At 41.9% G+C, this 18,235-nt stretch overlaps 1 protein-coding gene across 1 annotated transcript in view; it reads right to left on the minus strand.

Annotated features, from left to right (window-relative positions):
• The window catches only part of PRIMA1 (proline rich membrane anchor 1), a 44,069-nt gene that overhangs the window by 8,480 nt on the left and 17,354 nt on the right, over positions 1-18,235 (minus strand). Inside the window, exon 3 of the mRNA XM_062495531.1 lies at positions 8,795-8,924. Coding sequence (XP_062351515.1) covers positions 8,795-8,924 — 130 coding nt within the window. The remainder of the gene's footprint in view (positions 1-8,794; positions 8,925-18,235) is intronic.

Here is an 18,235-nt window from a genome sequence, read left to right on the forward strand (position 1 = left end):
ATTTTTATGCAGCTGCTTCTGGCTTTCTTCACTCACAATGAAGAGTCTGCACAGCCAGACCCTGCTCTTTGCAGGATAAATGCAAACACAATGTCCACGGACTGCACAGGGTGGTCCCAGCCTTCCCATGCTCCAGGTGTGCAATGGGGCAAGACCATGAAGGGGCAGAGAAACCAGCAAGTCCTGCTCACCTTGACGTCTATGCAAAGATTTGGTTTTGTGCAGACAATTACAATTTAGACAACTGTAACTGGAGACAATTTCTGAGGCAGAATTTGAGTTTAGCCAGTCTCCACACTAGCTTCTCGGGGCTCAGAGCAAGTGAAGGGAAGAAACTACAGTTCTAGCTCCTTGCAAGTATTAACATTTTTCATAAGGTTTCATGCCACTGGGTCAAGAAGCAGACATCAAAGGCAGCACAATTTCTCCATGTGGGTCCTCTTTTAATGGTCTCTTTCAAAGGGTGGAATGAGGAATGACCCTATTTTCCCACTCCTACCTCACACACAGCTGGGATCAGACTCTTTACACACACCTGTTTACACACATCATAACCCTCTGTTAGTGCTTCACTCCACCACCTGGCATTAGCTTGGGAAATGGATGTTGTGATGCTCATCCCCACCAATGTTGGCTGACATGGCTAATTAGCCAACAGGTCTCCAAGACGGACAAACCAGTAGCATGGGTCTCCAGACCAGCCACACCAGAGGGGGTGGCCATGTGCCTGCTGATGGAGGGGACTCTGGAGTGAGAGCAAGGCAAGGGTGTTGTGGAGAGGGACCAGCCCAGCAGACACAATCTTCTCCCATGCCCAGCTCTGCCCACGCTGACCTACTGCGTGTGTCGCCTTCACGGCAGGGCTCTCTGAGCAGGGAGCTGTGTGCTGCTTAGCAACCCTGCAGCACGGTAAATATTGAGCTCTAAGTACAGGGGTTGCAGAGAAGAAAGGACAGAGGTAGCAGAAATCAGACCATGCAGCCCCTCGAGCACAGGTCCAAGGGGCTCAGGTGTGGCTGTGACTGATGTACACCCCATGAGTGTCACAGACATGCAGAGGGGAGAACCCTGCCTGTGCCTTTTCCATCTGGACAACGTAGCTGCAAAGAGCAGAACAAGATGAGGGGGTGTGAGATGTGATCTTCCTTCAGCTAGGACCCTCAAAACCATCTCAACTCACCAGGAGCTGCAGCTGTTCAGCCACTGGAGAAATCAGGCTTTACCGCCTTTACTCAAAATGTACTGCCAATCCTTTGCAGAAAACAAAAGAGGGCAATAAGGCCATCAAGGAGGTTTCCATGGGATTCTTTTTGTGCAGAAGGAATTTCTGGGTAATAAGGAGCTGGAGTATGGATCTACACCCCCACTCTGCTACCATGGGCACAAGTTTCTCTGAGTCATAAAAATATTGACCCAGACACTGCAGGCTGCTGCTGCTACAGGATTCTTGCAGGTCCTAAGCTCAAACCTAAACTCAGACACTCCAGATAATCAAGACAGAATGTTTTTTCAAATGTCTCTGTACCCTGTGCTGGGTATGCCTCAGCCACAGCTCTGGCTTTTCACCCACAGGGTCAGCCACAAGTGTGCTCACATCAGCTTGTGGAAAGTATGACTGGCTAAAAAATTAAATGAGTGCCTAAGGAAATTTTATTTTTTTGTCTTTTGGAAAAAATGTAATAAAAACATTATGGTGCACTGACCACCTCTCCTATGTGTTTCAAAGCTCTAGTATTAGCTTGTATCTTCTGTTTGTGTTGGGGTAAATCAGAAATGCTGCAACAAATATAATTAGAGAGAATAAATGTATGAGCATTATGTTCTGTCACAAGTGTGTAAAATCCATCCATGGCTATCAGAGTTGCACTGAGGCAGTAACACCCAACAATTCCTGCCTGTATGGGTAGACTTCTGCCCATTTGATGTGGCACCCTCATCTGCAGTAGAAAACAGAAAAAACGGCAAGTTTGAAAAATTAATTTGTCACAGGACAGACCATAATTCTCCACAGATTTCTGTTGGCACCTTTGTCAATATATCACAAATTAGGAGTGAACAAGTGCAAAATGATTCATAAGAGAGTGTTCTGTGAAACAACTGGATCACTTATTTTATACTGAAGACTAAAGCCTCTTGGAGGCTTTCAGTGTTCTTGACTATGAGGAACAGTGGGACATTTTACCCATTTATGACCACAAACTTTCTCCCTAGCAGAATTTTTGAGCTTCCATAACTTAAAAGAGACAGAGAAATCCTGCCCTACAACACTTACAAAAACATGTAGTACTTATAAAATTCTCAGACTGACAGCACTGGAGAGCAGATCCTTCTGCTTTTCTGACCAACACACTCTGCACAGACAACAGCAAAACAAACTGTTCTGCACAGCAGTGCCCATGTGGCTTGGCTGAGCCATCTCTCCAAGTAAAAAGCTGTTTTATCCACTTCACTCATCAGCCCTTGAACTGAGCCTAACAAGTAGTTGCAATACTTTTACTATTCTACTTCAAAAATGACACCAATCATTATTCATCTTTGTGTACCCAAAAAACATCAGGCAGCACACACCACTAGTTCCCTGTCCAAAATCCCCAGATGTCACTGAATCAACAGAAAAAATACAGCAGAGCTCTGGTATCTTCACTGGGCTTGGGTCAAGCTGTAAAGATCTTCAACAGCTTGTCTCAAAAACACTACACTCAAAATTGATGCACAACCAACATCCAGGCTTCAATACTGTTTCCTAGAACAACTGATTTTCCTGGTATTAGCGCTCAGCTTTCATCAAGCTGGGCTACATTTAGTTTAGTAAACAGTGATAAATTTGAAAGAACACAAGAAAACCAACAAAAACTCTCCACCCACAGAGATATTCAAACCCCAGCAGGACACAGACATAAACAAGCTGCTCTAGCTGACTCTCTTAGGGCAGAAGTTTGGATTAGATGCTTTCAAGCTGTCCCTGCCAACCTCAATCATCCTGTAATTCTACAAACTCATTTCTTGCTGATTAAAAAATGGGATCTCTTTCAGAAAGATTAGTTGCTCAGGGTATTTAAATTGTCTTTAGTAGATCATCTGCAGCCTCATGCCAAGGATGGGAGTCAATTCACCACTGGGAGATGATCAGGCATAGAGGGTAAGCAACACATGGGGATGTTGGGCTTTGGTTAGAGGTGACAGAAGACCTGGATAGTGGTGTTCAGTGGTAGATACTAATCCTCTTGTTGATAAACATTAACATTCAGACAGTGGAATCAGGCCACAATGCAAAGATCTTTTCCCTACTTTTCCAAAGTATTTAAGTCTGACTTTTTCTCAGCTGTCCTCAGTAACATTCCCAGGGTCTTTCTATGAAGACTCTATTCCCTTTTGAATGGCACTTCTTAGGGATTGAGCTCTTTTGCAGAGCTGAACTGGTCTGACATCAATGAATTGCATCAAAGGCACAGAGATCTGTCCCCACAGTCCCTCTTGTTCCCTTTGGGTGTCTCCCACTCAAACAGGATTTCTAAACATATCTTTTCCACCAACTATCTCACTCCATCTTCTGAGTAACAACTGTCTTTCCCTTCACCTGCTCAGAATTAAGGCACCATTTCAGTACAAACTCCTCTAATGTGTCAGGGAGAATAGGAGAGATTAACAATTTCAATTCACCTTGACCGTCTGTCATCAGTCATGCAGAGAATTGCTCTTCAAAGCAATTAAGTACATTTAGGATTCTGTCTTCTTTGCTCAGGCTAAACAGCACTATTTTGTTGTAATTAATACTGATTTTGGACTAGATCATTCTTAGCTTCAATGGCTCATAGGAGATGACCATGCAAAGGACTAGAGTTCTTGCTCTTTGGGGAAGTGAGTGGTACAAAATCGGCTGGGGAAAAAGTGCAGGGCTATGGCCTTTTTAGTGGGACATAAATCCCTGCACCATGGCACACCTTCACCACAGCCCCCACTGCCAGTTCTTGGCCTCCTTAAGAAAGTGTAAGTGTCTTCCCCTTGAAAGTATCTTGTTAAAGAAAGCCAAATTTCAGAACCTTGTTCCCACTTCTGAAACTAGACTTTGTAGTATACAGGGGCCATAAATCATACACAAATGCTAAGCACCCTAAAAATACCTGAACAATGAATTTTAAGACAGTTTAAATATGACCTGTCATTTTATTTCAGTACAATATTTTCTTCCATTTAATTATTATTTGAAGGTGAACTCAGAACCTATTTAAGGAAGTGACTATGTAGGCATTTATGGTACCCTTCTCTCAGGCTATGAGACACATATAAAACAGTGGCTTTGCAAAGTTAGAACAGTGAATAAAAGGTATATTATGCAAAACCTTCCTTGGAAAGCCCATTTTCCCTGCTGATTTAGCAGGAGGGCTCTTTGTCAGAAAACCCTGTGGTACATCTGAGAACAGACAGATCCATCCTACTTGTAATCCAGCAGAACCAAGGAGCCACATCAACCAGGCACAGTGACCTGCTCATGGGCCACCTCAGACTGTAGGGATGCTCCAGAGATACTGAGCATATATTTTTCACATGTTTGAAAATAATTTGAAACACTCCCTGCCAGGCTGAATAGCTTCTCATAAAGAGCAGGATGCTCAGCTTTGCTTTCCCCTTTGAGGTTTGAAAGATGGCTCTGTTATCTTAATTTTATACAGGGAGCCAGGGATTTATTTTCCCCTTTTATGTAAATATCTTACTCTCCTCACAGACACTGACACACCAGTGAGCTGCTGAAATAGGATTACACACTGCATGTCCCGCTCTCCCCCATCTCAGCTGCTTATTTACCAAACAACTCTTGTTAATCCTCTTTACTGTGTTTACTTCCCATGTTTACTTCCCACTTCCCTCTAGTCTTAGTGTCTTACTATTATTCAGGTACTTGCAGATGTTAAGAAAAGCTTAAGAGACAGTCACCTCCAGAGCTGATTAAAATGAATTGAATTCCACCGATTTTTTTTTTGTATCTGTATTTGTATTTTTTTGTATCATTTTTTTGTATGGATTTACACCAGATGAAGGTTTGTTAGAGCTGCTGGTGTTCATCGTGCACTTGCCCAAACCCAAAAATCACATAATACTGAAATTATCTGGTTTTCTCCACCCTGTGTTAGTTTATGAATTGTCTTTGGACCTCCTGTTTTTACTTCTTGATTACAGTCTTTTGGGGAAAGAGTGAGAATGCCAGGTTTTTACAGACAGACATGGTAGAGAATTACTTGGAAGTATTCTAGATTTTGAAGCTGTTATTCATCTGCTCTTTCTAGGTGTTACAGAAATCACTGGTTGTGAGATCACTTTTTTATTCATATAATGTATGGAAAAGTCCCACTGCTTACACTGAGGCTGAGCCCCAGCCAGTGATTAAGCCTGTCCTAGAAATCTACAATTGTTACAGGTGGTGCTGACTATCACTAATTTTTTTTCTGACATGCTATGGAAAAGACTGTTACAAAAAAATCTACTTTTTTTTTTTTTTAAGTGGAAATACCCCTCTAACACCAAGACCATAGAAAATCGCTATTTCTCCAAGCTGAGGCTGCTTTCATCACATAACCATGCTGCAGCACAACACAAATATTACATGTGATCTCCTCTGGTGCTTGATCTATGCAGCAGCACACATCTGTACCTGATGTGCCAGTCATGTCGTATCCACTGCTGCAGTCACCAGCAACACACAGAGGAAATTTAGAAGTTGCTTGAAGCACCTTTGAAGTATCACTCCATATGTAATTTCCCAAAAGTTCAACCCATCTGAGTATCAAAGTTGATGGTCCAAGTTGGTCCAAGTTCCCTCACGGACCAGAGGTCAAACACATTCACTGGAATGGATTTCAGCATTTCTTATAACCATTTCATATTGGAAGAACCTGAGTATTTCCAGGGGAGATGCAGGGATGGGGGCAGTAGCATACTTGCTTGGTACTGGTAGTTATTATATACAAAGAAGCACCAATCCACTAGGTTGTATTTTATTACAAATCGCCTTAGTGACTAAAATTGGTGATACACTGAAGTTTTAGGTTTTACAAGGGAAAACAAACTACCTCAGAAGACACAGTTTATATATATATTTATAAATTGTATAAAAACACAGTTGAGTTATGATACCTCGAGGTCACTACCTCTCTTCCTGCTACAGAAAAGCAGACATGAGAGAGTTTGACTGGGTCTGGCCCTTTGAAACCAGTAAATGAGATTTCAACTTAAGCACAATAGGATTTTTCTTTTTCTTTTTACTCCAAATTTGATTCTTATGAAAGTGAGAGATTGATATAACAGATCCAGACTCAATGCAAATAAATCCCTGCCTGCACTTTCCTACTAAAGCATTTAACCCTTGTTACACCCTACAACCAGAAGATTGCTCTTTCTTCATTCTTTAGCACCTCTTTAGTGGAGGTAGGAGAGAGATTTGTCAGAGGTGCTGCAGTGACAGAAGTCCCAGTTCCAGGAGATGTCCAGGAAGGAGTGCCCAGGAGGAGGAGTGCAGAGGAGAGCTGGTGGGATGAGGGCATGAGAAAGGAAAGGGCAGAGCATGGTTATGGAGCCCGAAGCTGGGAACACACTGGAGGAACTCTTGGCTTCAGCATCACCCAGATTAATCCCCTTACTCTTTCTCTAGTCACTTCTAACTTCCAGCAAAAAACAGAGTGAAGGATTTCTCACATTAGCTAAAGCCAATTCAGCTCAACAATATGTGATAATAGTGTGTTGAAGCCAGAGATGGTTTTCTTGTGAAGTGTCTGATCTTCTTTCCCAGCATTTATTGATAGATATCTTTTACAGTGGATCATGAAACCTGAACTACTGGGGAATGCTGCCAAGCCCTTCAGGGCATTCTTTTAGCAGAACTGTTTTAGGAAGGACTCATTGATGAAAAGAAATGCTCCAGTTACCCTGTAAAATTATAATTAATACGATTTTCTTTCATAGCTGTCCATTCCACATCTGAGCAGTTTTCAGCTTAGTATTTGTCAGCAGTGTGAATGTCAAAAATAAGAAGATCTAAGAGGAATTTTCACTCATCTCTGAGCCTAATGCCTGTTCAAGCAGCTGACTTGTAGGTTGATATTCATGCTGTTGACAAATAATGGGTGTCTTCATTAAGTATCAGTATTATTTTGTACTGAAACAAAGCATGAGATTGTATGCAAATTCCCCAAAGCTTTGCAAGGCAGCTCTAAATTTTTCTCTTTAAATTTAATTTCTGTTCCTCCCATCTACCAGCATCACAGCAGATTTGAAAAGCAATTCCTTGTGAGGCACAAGTTGCCCTGGAGAGTTACTGTTCTCATACAAATATTTTTCAGCCTTCACACAAATCATTCACAATTTGGCAGTAGGCAGACAAATACAAATGAACGGCAATGGTAGAACAGCAACTAGAAGTGTGAGGCTTTGCACTGTGCTACCAATTCAATTGGATGCCAATCTCAATCCTCCAAAGATAATTTTTCAAAGTGCAGTTGCTAGAGTGAAAGCTTTCCAGCTCCCCCAAAATAATAAACATTCATTTTAGCTAAATTACAATAGCAAAAACACGTAAATTTAGTAAGAGCTAAAATAGAGACTTTCTCTTCTTGCTGGAATTCTCCCTTTTTTCACGTTGCATGCACATAACATTTTTCATTAAATGCATTTTCATTTATTTTCCTTTTTCCCTCACTCCAGAATATTATCACTCAGAAATCAGGAAGCTGAAAGCACTGTCATTTATTCCAAGCTGAGATTCAGATGTCACTGCAGTGTCTCATGAGAGCTATGCATGGGAATCCTGCATTCTCTGCTGCATGTTGGGTCACCTGGATATACTAATAGCTTCCAGCCAAAACCTTCACAGTATAAAACAGTGACACCATGAACACTCAACTGTAGGGTGCTCTCAGAGCCATACTAAAAACAAAGGAGGAGAAATGAACCTTCATCCACCTGGCCTACAATTCCCACAAATTACTTTCTCTTCTAAATCAATGCTTTGAACTTGCATTTGGAACCTAAAAATGGAAATGCTAAAGTTTTGACCTTTTTCAACAGAAATATGTAATTTTATTTAAGTAAAGAAATTGTTTTCACTCATATTTTTCTGTGTAACTGAAGTCAGTAATTCCTAACTATTTGAGGCCTAAGCAAGTGCAGCTATTGCAAAGACAGTGAGCTGAAAGGGCTACTACACACTGTTGTACATAGGCTTCACAAAGGCTTTTACATCAAAAGAGAAAGATTTAAAATTTCATCTGTAAGTTATAACTTTGAAGTAAGAATAAATTAGCAGTACGGTCTCCAAATGAAAAACTACACATACTACCATAGTCTTTGAGTTATAAGAGTTTGCTTTAATTTGAAATGCTAAAATTAGTAATGGACTTGGGCCAAGAATCTCACAACCCACACGTAAATTTTGAACATTGCCAGAGTAGTGTTCAAATACAAGTAGTAAAGAGTTTCTACCTCTACAGATGGCCAAGCCAAAGCTCTCCACATTCACTAGCAACCTGCAGCAATTTGACTTTGGGCAAGTTCTTATTAACCTGAACAAAGTAGCTCTATCCTGTTTCTAGTTCTCCTCATGCCCATGACTGCTTTGAACTACACCCTTTACACATGCAGTATACGGTACATGAAGTGATTTTGCAGTGGAAACACATATTGGCTACAGGATGGATTTAGCCTTTTGGATGCCTTTAAACTAAACAAGATATCATGAGGCAAGTCTTGGGTCAGTCTCTGCAGGGCTACATTGCCCTAAGCACAATAAAAGCATCTGGAGTCTTACCTTTTTATGGCTTTGTAGCAAATGATGACAACTACAAAGAGGAACACTAGTGTGGCACAGCATACTGCGATGATAATAACCAGGCCTGGCCACCAGGTCTCTTCAGTGGGACAAAAGGTAGACTTGGGGGCTGTAAAAAGAGAGTGGAAAAACACATTAATTTTCCCAAATCAACAGGGTATTATCAGATATGCTTCAGTCATTCACGCAGCAGCACTACACCAGGATCACAGATACACACAAAGATGTTATTTTATGTTTAGGACTAATTTCTTTCTTTTCCCCAAGCAGTCAATTTCTCTTATTGGTACTAAACATTTCTTGTCACATTCCCCAGATGACCAAGTTCTCTGTGTCATTCCTATCTTCAACCTGGTACTCAGCACGAAGGAGAAAGGCTCAGCCCTGCTACCTGTGGGAAACATCTTCCTCTGCATACACCATCTCCAGCAGGTTTAATTTTAGAGAGGGATATTATGCTGATTAGAGCATGTTTTCAAACCCCATTAGGGGACATTTACTGAGAGCTGAAGCAGTGCCTACCAATCTGTATTGTAGCCAATATTACTGTAACCTTGGAGTGAGGAAGGGAGATTTATTTTAAAAGAATTTGAGTTCTATTAGATTTACTAATTGCTTTCAGAGTATTATAGTTGACAAGCTTAATTTTCATTATACTACCTTTGAATTCTAAGGCAAATAGTCAAGATATGTAAACATGAAAAAAGTTAACTTGGGAAATATAAACTATTATTATTTCATTTTTCTTATTGCATTTAGGGATAGAATTGTCTATTTAAGCACCACTCAAAACAATAAATATTTTGTATCTGGTGTTATTTACTTAAAATATTTTCCTTCAGGGCTATGTTCCTTCTCCCATGCTTTGAGGGGACACATTTCCTGAAGGCTGGTGAGTAACAGCTAATGCCATAAGCAGTACTAGTGTATTGCAGAGGGAAGTGAGAGCCTTAACACAGCCTGTGCAACCACATAAATTCCATGAGAATTTTGGTCACCTTAAGTGACATTTAATAATGAATCAGTTGATGGTATTGTCTTTATCTGCGTTCTCAGCTAAGTAGGTGAGAGAATGAAATACAGCAAAAGGCTCTTTTATGAGTCTCACTGTTTAATTTATACAGTTATACGCATCACAAATAGCTGCACAAATTAAAATATGTCATCAGTCCAGTATCATCTATTATGATCTGACATTTCCTCTGTCTCCTGTGTTTGATTAAGAAAAGGTATACACATATCCTTAGATTAACACTTAACAGATTAAATAATGAATTACACAATTACTGAGAAAATTTCTTTTTTCAAATTGCAAGATGTATAGAGGAGTTGGCAACATTCACCCCAAGGAATCTGCAACATCACCTTAGGAAAAGACTAGGTAAAGAACTATAAGAAACAATTAGAATAGTAAACCAAATAGCTTGACAACTAGTGATTCCCAGCTTCCTCTTTGACTATGTTAACTCCTAGACTGCCCCAGCAACTGAATTTCTCTTTATTTCTACGTCCAGTTGCAGAAGTCCATTTTCAGTGGGTGATGGAACTATTTATTGTGTTTAGATAAAGCTAATTATTTTAATATTATCTGAAAGTTTTCAATGTTTTAAATTCCAGAAGAGAATGCATTTCAAAGACAAAATATTTGCATGAAGGAGCAGGCAGTGTCAAAGTCAACTCTACCCTCCTGGTGCTGTCCTGAAAAACACAAAAGGGAGCAGTGAAGTAAAAGGAAAAGCATTGGTCAGCAGGTGCCATGTAAAATTTGATGAGATCACAGAAGATGGGGCTATCCTCTAGCCCTCGTTGTTCTTCAGAGGCAGGATCAACCAAACTAGTCATAAAGCAAAATGGTGGTGAGACTGGGCTGCTCCTCAGCACAGCAAATGAGACTGACAAATGGCAGAGACAGGGTATAAAGCCAGGCTTGTCACCTATCTGTAAACCTTGATGGTTTATCACAGTATTTTTACATGGAGAATAAACAGATATATGTGGGATTGAATAGTGAACATTACTCCTAGATGCAGACATTAATGACAAGAAAATAAGAATTGCTAATGTGGAAGTGACTCTTAATCCACCTAGCTCAGTTCCTTTCCCCACTGGCCCAGACTGGGCATTCAAAAAGAAACACAATAAATCACCAAAGCCTGTTCCTTAGTGGCTTGTGGTTTCATACAGATTTAAAATTATTTTCTATTTCTACTCCTTATTAATGCAGTGATAATCTTGTTTTCCTTTGAAATGTCCACTCCTATTTTAATAAGCTCATAGTTACATGTGCTTTTCTGCCTTTCTCAATATTTGTTCACATAGCTCTCATGCCCTGGCATTTCTATGTCCTTAATGCATTTCTCCTCACAATTATCCTCTGAGGAACAGCAGAACTGCATTTAATCCCCTGCTGATGATGGGAAGGCTGAGCCTAGCCTGCATGGATGACTCCTCTGTGTTCAGCTAGAAATGTCAGCTGAGAGGGGAACTTCCCAGAGAGCCAGCAAGGTCTGGGAAGAGCCACATCTTCAGAGAGGAGTGTCCTAGAGAGTCCCACACTGAGCTCCTGATGCTAGGAAGGTATCAATGTCCCAGTTCCCTTGGACTGGGGCTCACAACTTCTCCTGGGGCATGCTGGGGCTGGGGAGGCTCTCCATCCTCTGCTTGACTCCAGATCCCAGCTTATCACACCACACCTGGGTGAGGGTACCTGTGCCACTGTGCATGGACCAGCAGTGCATTTCACAGGCACTCCCTGAAAGAGCAAAGACATGGGTCCCAAACAGTCCTCCAAGGGGATACTGAAATCACTACAAAACACACTGAGCACAAGATGTCCCACGCTACCGATAACAATGTCAGTGTCCAGTTGTTTCATTGTCTTCACCTCTGATGAATCTCAGGAAAGCAATTCTCCTTGTTTGTACCACCTCTTTCAAACACATTATAGAACCTCAAAAGCTGTAATTTCAGAATCAAATTGTGCCCTTTCCCTTGAGTAAAGAAACAACAAGCCACATACTGCTGTCCCTTGCAGAGGTGTATCTGGGGAGTGGAGGACACCCCTGGGTGCCTGAATTCCCTTTTTCATCCCCACTGGGCTACTGAGAGCTGAGGGCTGGCCAGCCTGGCCACAGGAGGTGCCACCTCAGCACCCATCACCTTCTCGTGTGAGCAGCTTCAGCTGCTCAGAGCATGACTGCTTCTTGGTTTGACTCATTCCTGGCTGTTCTTCACTGCTCTCAAAATCAGATGAATGGAGAAAATTGTTTTCACAGTACAAAGCAACTCCAGGAAAACTTGCCTCTTCGGCTAAACCTTGAAGTGTCGTTCTGCACATTGAACACACTGCTCAGTGGAAAGTGGTGGGAAAGTGAAGATATTTTAAAGATGATAAGCAGGTTGAGCTAAGTTATCACAGCCTGACATCGTGACAGAAATTCTGCAAAAATAATGAAGATCTCATTTGATTAATAAAATATTAAAATAAATAATTGATGCTAAGCAGCATAGATTTAGGAAGACATCTTGTCAAACTAGGTATTTTCTGAGGAGATTACTAGCTGATATATAGATGTACTAGTGCTAGTGTGATAACTTTACACAGTGATATGACATCCAACTTAATTCCATGTGATTCGGGGGTTATGAAACTATAAAGCTACACAGAGTAAGTGTGGCACACATAAATTGAGTTAAAAGCCAGAGAACCAGTATGCCTCAAAATCTATCTATAAACAGAAAGTCACTGCTGGAATAACGTGGTTTTTAACAGTGACCTCCCTCTTCTCCCCCCAGAATAGGGTGCTGAATACTGATACAGTTTGTAAATGACTCGGGAATGTACTCAACTACAAATGGAGACAAACATATTTAGATTAGAAATAGGGTAATTATAATCATTAAGGATAATTAGACATTACCATAGCCTATCATTTCTGGTTGAGCATTTAAATGAAAAACTTAGTTTGAGGTAGACCTTTTATTTTTACTTCAAGAGATCTAAATTCATCTAAAGAGATTGGACTCAGAATAAGAATTGAATAAGTCAAGAAAACGTGCTGGCTCTGGAAAGTCCACATGAGTACAATGCCTTTTATCTCTTGGCCTTAAAATTTATGAAGTACAAATGTTGGTTAGGTTTACTTTCAGAGGGCCATCACCCTCTCCTATTCCAAATGGCACCAGGCCTAAATAAATGCAATGAGGAAATAAACCCATTTTGGGCTTCCAGTGGGTAAATGGATCCAACTTATTCAAAATAAATTAACTAAAAAGTGCTTTCAGAACAAACTGTTCAGCATCACAAAAATCTTACACCTGCTTCTTTGACTAAGTTTGTTTTGAAGACTCAGCATAAAGACATAGCTCTGACTCTAATGTTAGAAGGTATCTATACACAGCTGGCTCCGGCCAGAAATGTGCATACCAGAAAAGATTAGCTCAGCTATTGAGGGTTTCCCTCAATGTCTAGGCACAAAAATAGAGATTCTATTACTGGAAAGAAAGTTTCCATGAAATTCCCAAGTTCTCTGATTTTTTAAAATCGTATCTCAGCAGTCATTCTCAAAATTGCTCTGAGCTTCCAACAAAAAACTGTAATGAAGCTGTTTTGATCTTCTGGGTTAAGATTAATAAATAGTTAAATAGTTGTGTGTGTGTTGTAAAGGTGATACATGTACTGCCTGGGACAGAATCTAGAAAGAGGACTTGGGATCCTTGGATACACCATCCGGTTATCTTTAGTGGTCATGCCTGTCGTTTATAAAGCTCATAATTTCAAAATCTAGTGCTCCCATAATTTATTTTGATTAGTGTTATTACTTTCCATTACCATATTTGTTTTAGGCTAATTGCTCTTTGCATGGGAATACTGGGACATTAACAAGTAACAAGACCAAGTCTGTCAGGAGACAGAGAGTGATCTCTGAGGGGGCCATGCTGAGCTGGTGCCCCTGAGCCACTCTTGGCAGTGATGCTGAGGCAGGGAGCTGCACCAGAGCACCCCTTCCCACTGCCCATCCCACAGCAGCCAGCTCTGCAAAGCAAAATAAAACAGAATAAAGCAAAACAAAGCAAAGAAACCCAGAACACAACAAAACTAAACACAGGGCTGAACTGGAAAATAGCTAAGGGAGGCAGTGACCTGTTCTCCCACATGTAATCCCAGGGGAGGTATCTCCAGTGGGCTCTGTCAATTTGCTCACAGACCCAAGAAACTGGTGAGTGTCCACTAATGTGATGTGGAAGGTGACCCCCATCACCTCCCTATAACATGCCTAAAAAAGGAAGAGCACTTTCAAGATAAATCAAAACTAATTATTGTTTTTCTTTTGCTTTTATTCCTGATCTTACAGAAAGGTCAAGAGTGCTGTCGTAATCATCCTTATGAGACATCTGCCTGTTTTTAATATTGTATACTCACAACAGGCTAAACCCTGCCATCCCTATGCCTGCAGCATTTCTCTTGCTATTGTAGGGCTGCCTGAATCAGCCATGCACTTTTAATTAGCATGCTAGGAAGCCAGGATAGGATTTTATTTTGAAGGCAGGCTCATATTCCAAGGGCCTCAAGTGTTTTATCAGTCTTGGTTGGAAATTAAAAGGAACTGAAGATGCAGGAAGTGTGTTTTCAGCAATCTCTATGTATGCCACATATTCTAGAGACCTGTTAATCTGCTGGCTAAAACAGAGTTTGGGTCGTCATTTCATCTTCACTCTTATTTATTATTTTGATATTCTCATAAGCTGCCTGCTGACATCTCCATTTGCAAGACAGAGACACTAGTTCCTGCAGCCATTATCACACTGAGATGCAGGGAAAAGCCCAGAAAACATAGAGAAGTTTAAATGTGATATCAAATGTCAAGGTATATGAAAAAGACTCCCAGGACACTCCAGTGTCCAATCTGACCTCCCAGTTAAATGTGGAGAAGGATTTTGAATGTGTTACAGTTTGGGTCTCTTCACATCAAGGTATCTCATCCAAGCTCTTGTGGAATAGAGGCGTTCAATGAATCCCCTGACTAATATGAAATAATTTGGGTTCTGTGAGGAAAAACCCTACAGAGGAAGTTGCACAAACACCAAGGCTCGGACCTTTACTCTAAGCTGTGTAAAACACGAGAAACAAGGAGATCCTCCATCACATGCTCATATCTTTTTTGAGAAAGCTGATTTCAGTCCTGAGCCTAAGACACATTGTCTACTTTTGCATAAGACCCTTCAGTCCCCCCAGCAGTGTAGATTCACCCTAAAGTGAGTGCTATTAATGTAATGCTGATTAATTTCATTGTATGATAGGATGAAGCCTTAGGCAGCTAATAAGAAAGATCCAAGGGCTAAAGTCATGTAAACTAGCAGAAGTCCACCCAGCTGTGAGACTGATGCAAGCTGAGGACCTTGTTCCAGCATCTGCACGATGATGCTCAGAAGAGAAATGTAGCTGAAGGTCAGGATCTCGGCCTCCAGAGCCCTGGAGGCTGTGGGCTCTCTGGGAACAAGATTGGTTACCTAACCCAGGGCTATGGGGAGAGATCTGTGAGTCAGTGTCAGCTGAAGCATCCCCTCTGTTTGCTGTATTTCATCACGTAGGGACTGCTACAGATGTGTTTGGATAATGCATGTGGCAGGAACATGCTGCGTGTACCCAGGGCTGCTCACAGTCAGAGCAGACGGCATGGGAAAAACAAATCCTTTAAAAGAGCCTGCTAGTGGAGTTTGTGGTGCTGCTAGACTTGATACAAATATAGATCTTCAGCTGTTATTCTAAAAGGCATTTTGAGAACAGGCAAAGCCTGTGTACCCTTCCACACTCTTGGATTTAAGTGGAAATTTTCCTGGGAGGATGGGGGAGAGGAGGCTGACCAGGAAATAGCTGACCTTGGCGTCTTGTCCAGGGGCAGAAAGCCATGACTGCAGACATGACCTGCATCCTCACAGCACCCCAATGCACTGGCCCTGGGGCTGTGCTTGCCCAGAGGGACCCCTGAGCTCACCTTCACGTGGCAGCCACAGCTGCCTGCAGAAAGCAACCCTCGGGCTGGTGATCAGGGATAGACAGGTTTGCAAAGGAAGGACTGGCATTTTCCAGACTGATGGAAAAACGGCTTGTGTAGCCCTGTCGGGTTTCCTCATGCTGTGTTTGTTTTTTTTTACTCCCTTACAGATTTCTGCCCTTCCTGTTGCCCGTAAGCTTAGGGCCATTTCCAGAGCGCCATGAGCCAGTCGAGTAAACAGCCAGGCAATAGCTCGGCAGAAAGCCTGTCCTGATTTATAGCCTCCCTGGAGTAGCTAGGTTAAATAACACTGCTAGGAATCAGCTATTCCTGTAGCAGATGATACTTCTGTTTATCACACTTTGTTGCAGACAAGTTTATATCGTGCAGCTGCTCCGTGCATATGTTCCTACTACACTTCTAAGGGGGATACTGAAATCACTACGCAGCGGGAACTTCTGCTATAATAAAAACGTGTGGGAATGATGCTGAAGAAATTCCCTCCCCCGCAGCTCTTACACTGTAGACACTGTTATTCTACACTCTCAGTTGCCTCATCTTCTTAATTTTCTCCTTTCTAAAAACACTTCTCTTCTGAAACAAGAAACACAGTTTTGTGCTTAGTTCTGGAGACTGGAGTGTGCAGGAGGGGAAGGAAAGGGGTAGCTCTGCAGGAATTTTCTGAAGGTCAAAGGCACTAGAGGAGTGCATGGCTCATTGCAAGAAACAGAACTGGAACTGCAGGTGAAAAAACCTGAGTGTGGATAGTCAGTATGGAAAAGAACAGCTGGGTGGGGGACGTTAAGTGTGATGCTCAGGATCTAAGCTTCAGGAATTATTGAACCTGCACACATTTAGGTTTGGGTTTAGCAGTGGATTTCACTAAAGCTCCATGTTACTGTGCTTTCTTGGTAGGTGTCATGAAGCTGATTTTCCTTGGCATTGTTATGACCAAAATAAAATAATAATAATAGGTAACAATATTGGTCGGCCAGACATAAGTAAAGCACATTGTGGGGAAGCAGCTTGTGCAAAGTCACTGCACCTCAGTGAGAAAGCCAGGAAAACAAAATGTCTTTTGACTGCTGGCCAGTCCTCCCCTCTGGATCGTGTTTCCTCTTCTTTGGGAGTAAACACAAACAACTGATTTGGCTAAAACTACATTACAGGAGTGGAAACAGCAAACTCCCTTTTTGACTTCTCAGGCAGATGCCAGATCTCTGCCCGAAGCCAGCACAGAGATACCACGGCCAGCAGCTCAGTGTGGCCAAGTCCTATGGTCAGAAACAAGGTAGGATCCCACAGGATGCCTGGAATAGCTGACAATAAGCTTGTGAGATAACCCGTCTTGGTTTTGTACAATTGCAGAGGGAAACTAGAGAACAGCTGAGAGTTCTACACACATAGGGAAATACGCCGATGCATAGAGCAGAGCAGTCAAGGGATTGTCAAAGTAGGAAGGGAAAGTCTGTGCTCCAAATAACTGACAGGCTGAGGGCCAGACCTGCCTGCCTTAATCCTGTTAGGTTGTGGGTGAAGCTGATGGGACTCACCAGAACTGAGGAACCCCTCATCTAGGGGCAAAACATGCTTTCATCTGCTGAGGTCTTTTGGAGGAGAGCAGGGTTAGAGAGCACAGAGGGAGAATCTGTTCTCTAAAGCATGATCTGGAGAAGCAGTAGCATTTATAGACCTTGTGGAAAAAAGGCTTTTAAGGAGATTACATCATAGCTAGCTTCTAAGTTAATACTCAGCTCTCGCACTTATCTTTACAATGCATGCTCACATCAGCCACTGTCCTCTGATCTGACTTTGTCCCATGTTTTTCTAACCAGCAGCCTCCCCATGAGACGTTGCTTTTCACTCACCATCTGATTCTCTCTCAACATAAAGGACCAAATTGTTTTCACCCTGATTAAATCACACCCCATCACTCTGTCCTGAACAAATGAGAATTGAAGCCTGAGCCTTGCAAGGCAACATCCTCCTTGCATCAACACAAGCATTTGAGAGAGCCTCATGGGCATCATCACATTGTTCGCTCTCCTCAGCCTGGGTCACTGCCAGGCTGGGCAGCACCAGGACAGTCCTAGTGACATCCCCAGGTAGTCCTGAGTGCTGTCTGTCCATAGGAGCCATTGCTCAGGTGAGCCCTGCCAGACTTGGTGGCCTGTTTTCTGAAATGCAGGAGACATCGATCGCATTAGAGGGTGTCTGGTGCCTCTAAGAAACAGGTCACAAGTGCCAAAGCATTTGGTGTTAAATTAGCACTATGGCATTTATTTTAGAAGGTAACGTGGTTTCCAGAGGTTCTCAGCACTCTGAGTACCAGGATGTTTTAAGCTGGGTATGAAGATATACAACCTTAAGTTCAATCTTCTGAGTTTCATGATACAGGCTTTAACCTCTCTGTATTTAAGCAGCA

The sequence above is a fragment of the Cinclus cinclus genome, chromosome 6 (assembly GCF_963662255.1).
Source record: "Cinclus cinclus chromosome 6, bCinCin1.1, whole genome shotgun sequence".
Lineage (NCBI taxonomy): Eukaryota > Metazoa > Chordata > Aves > Passeriformes > Cinclidae > Cinclus > Cinclus cinclus.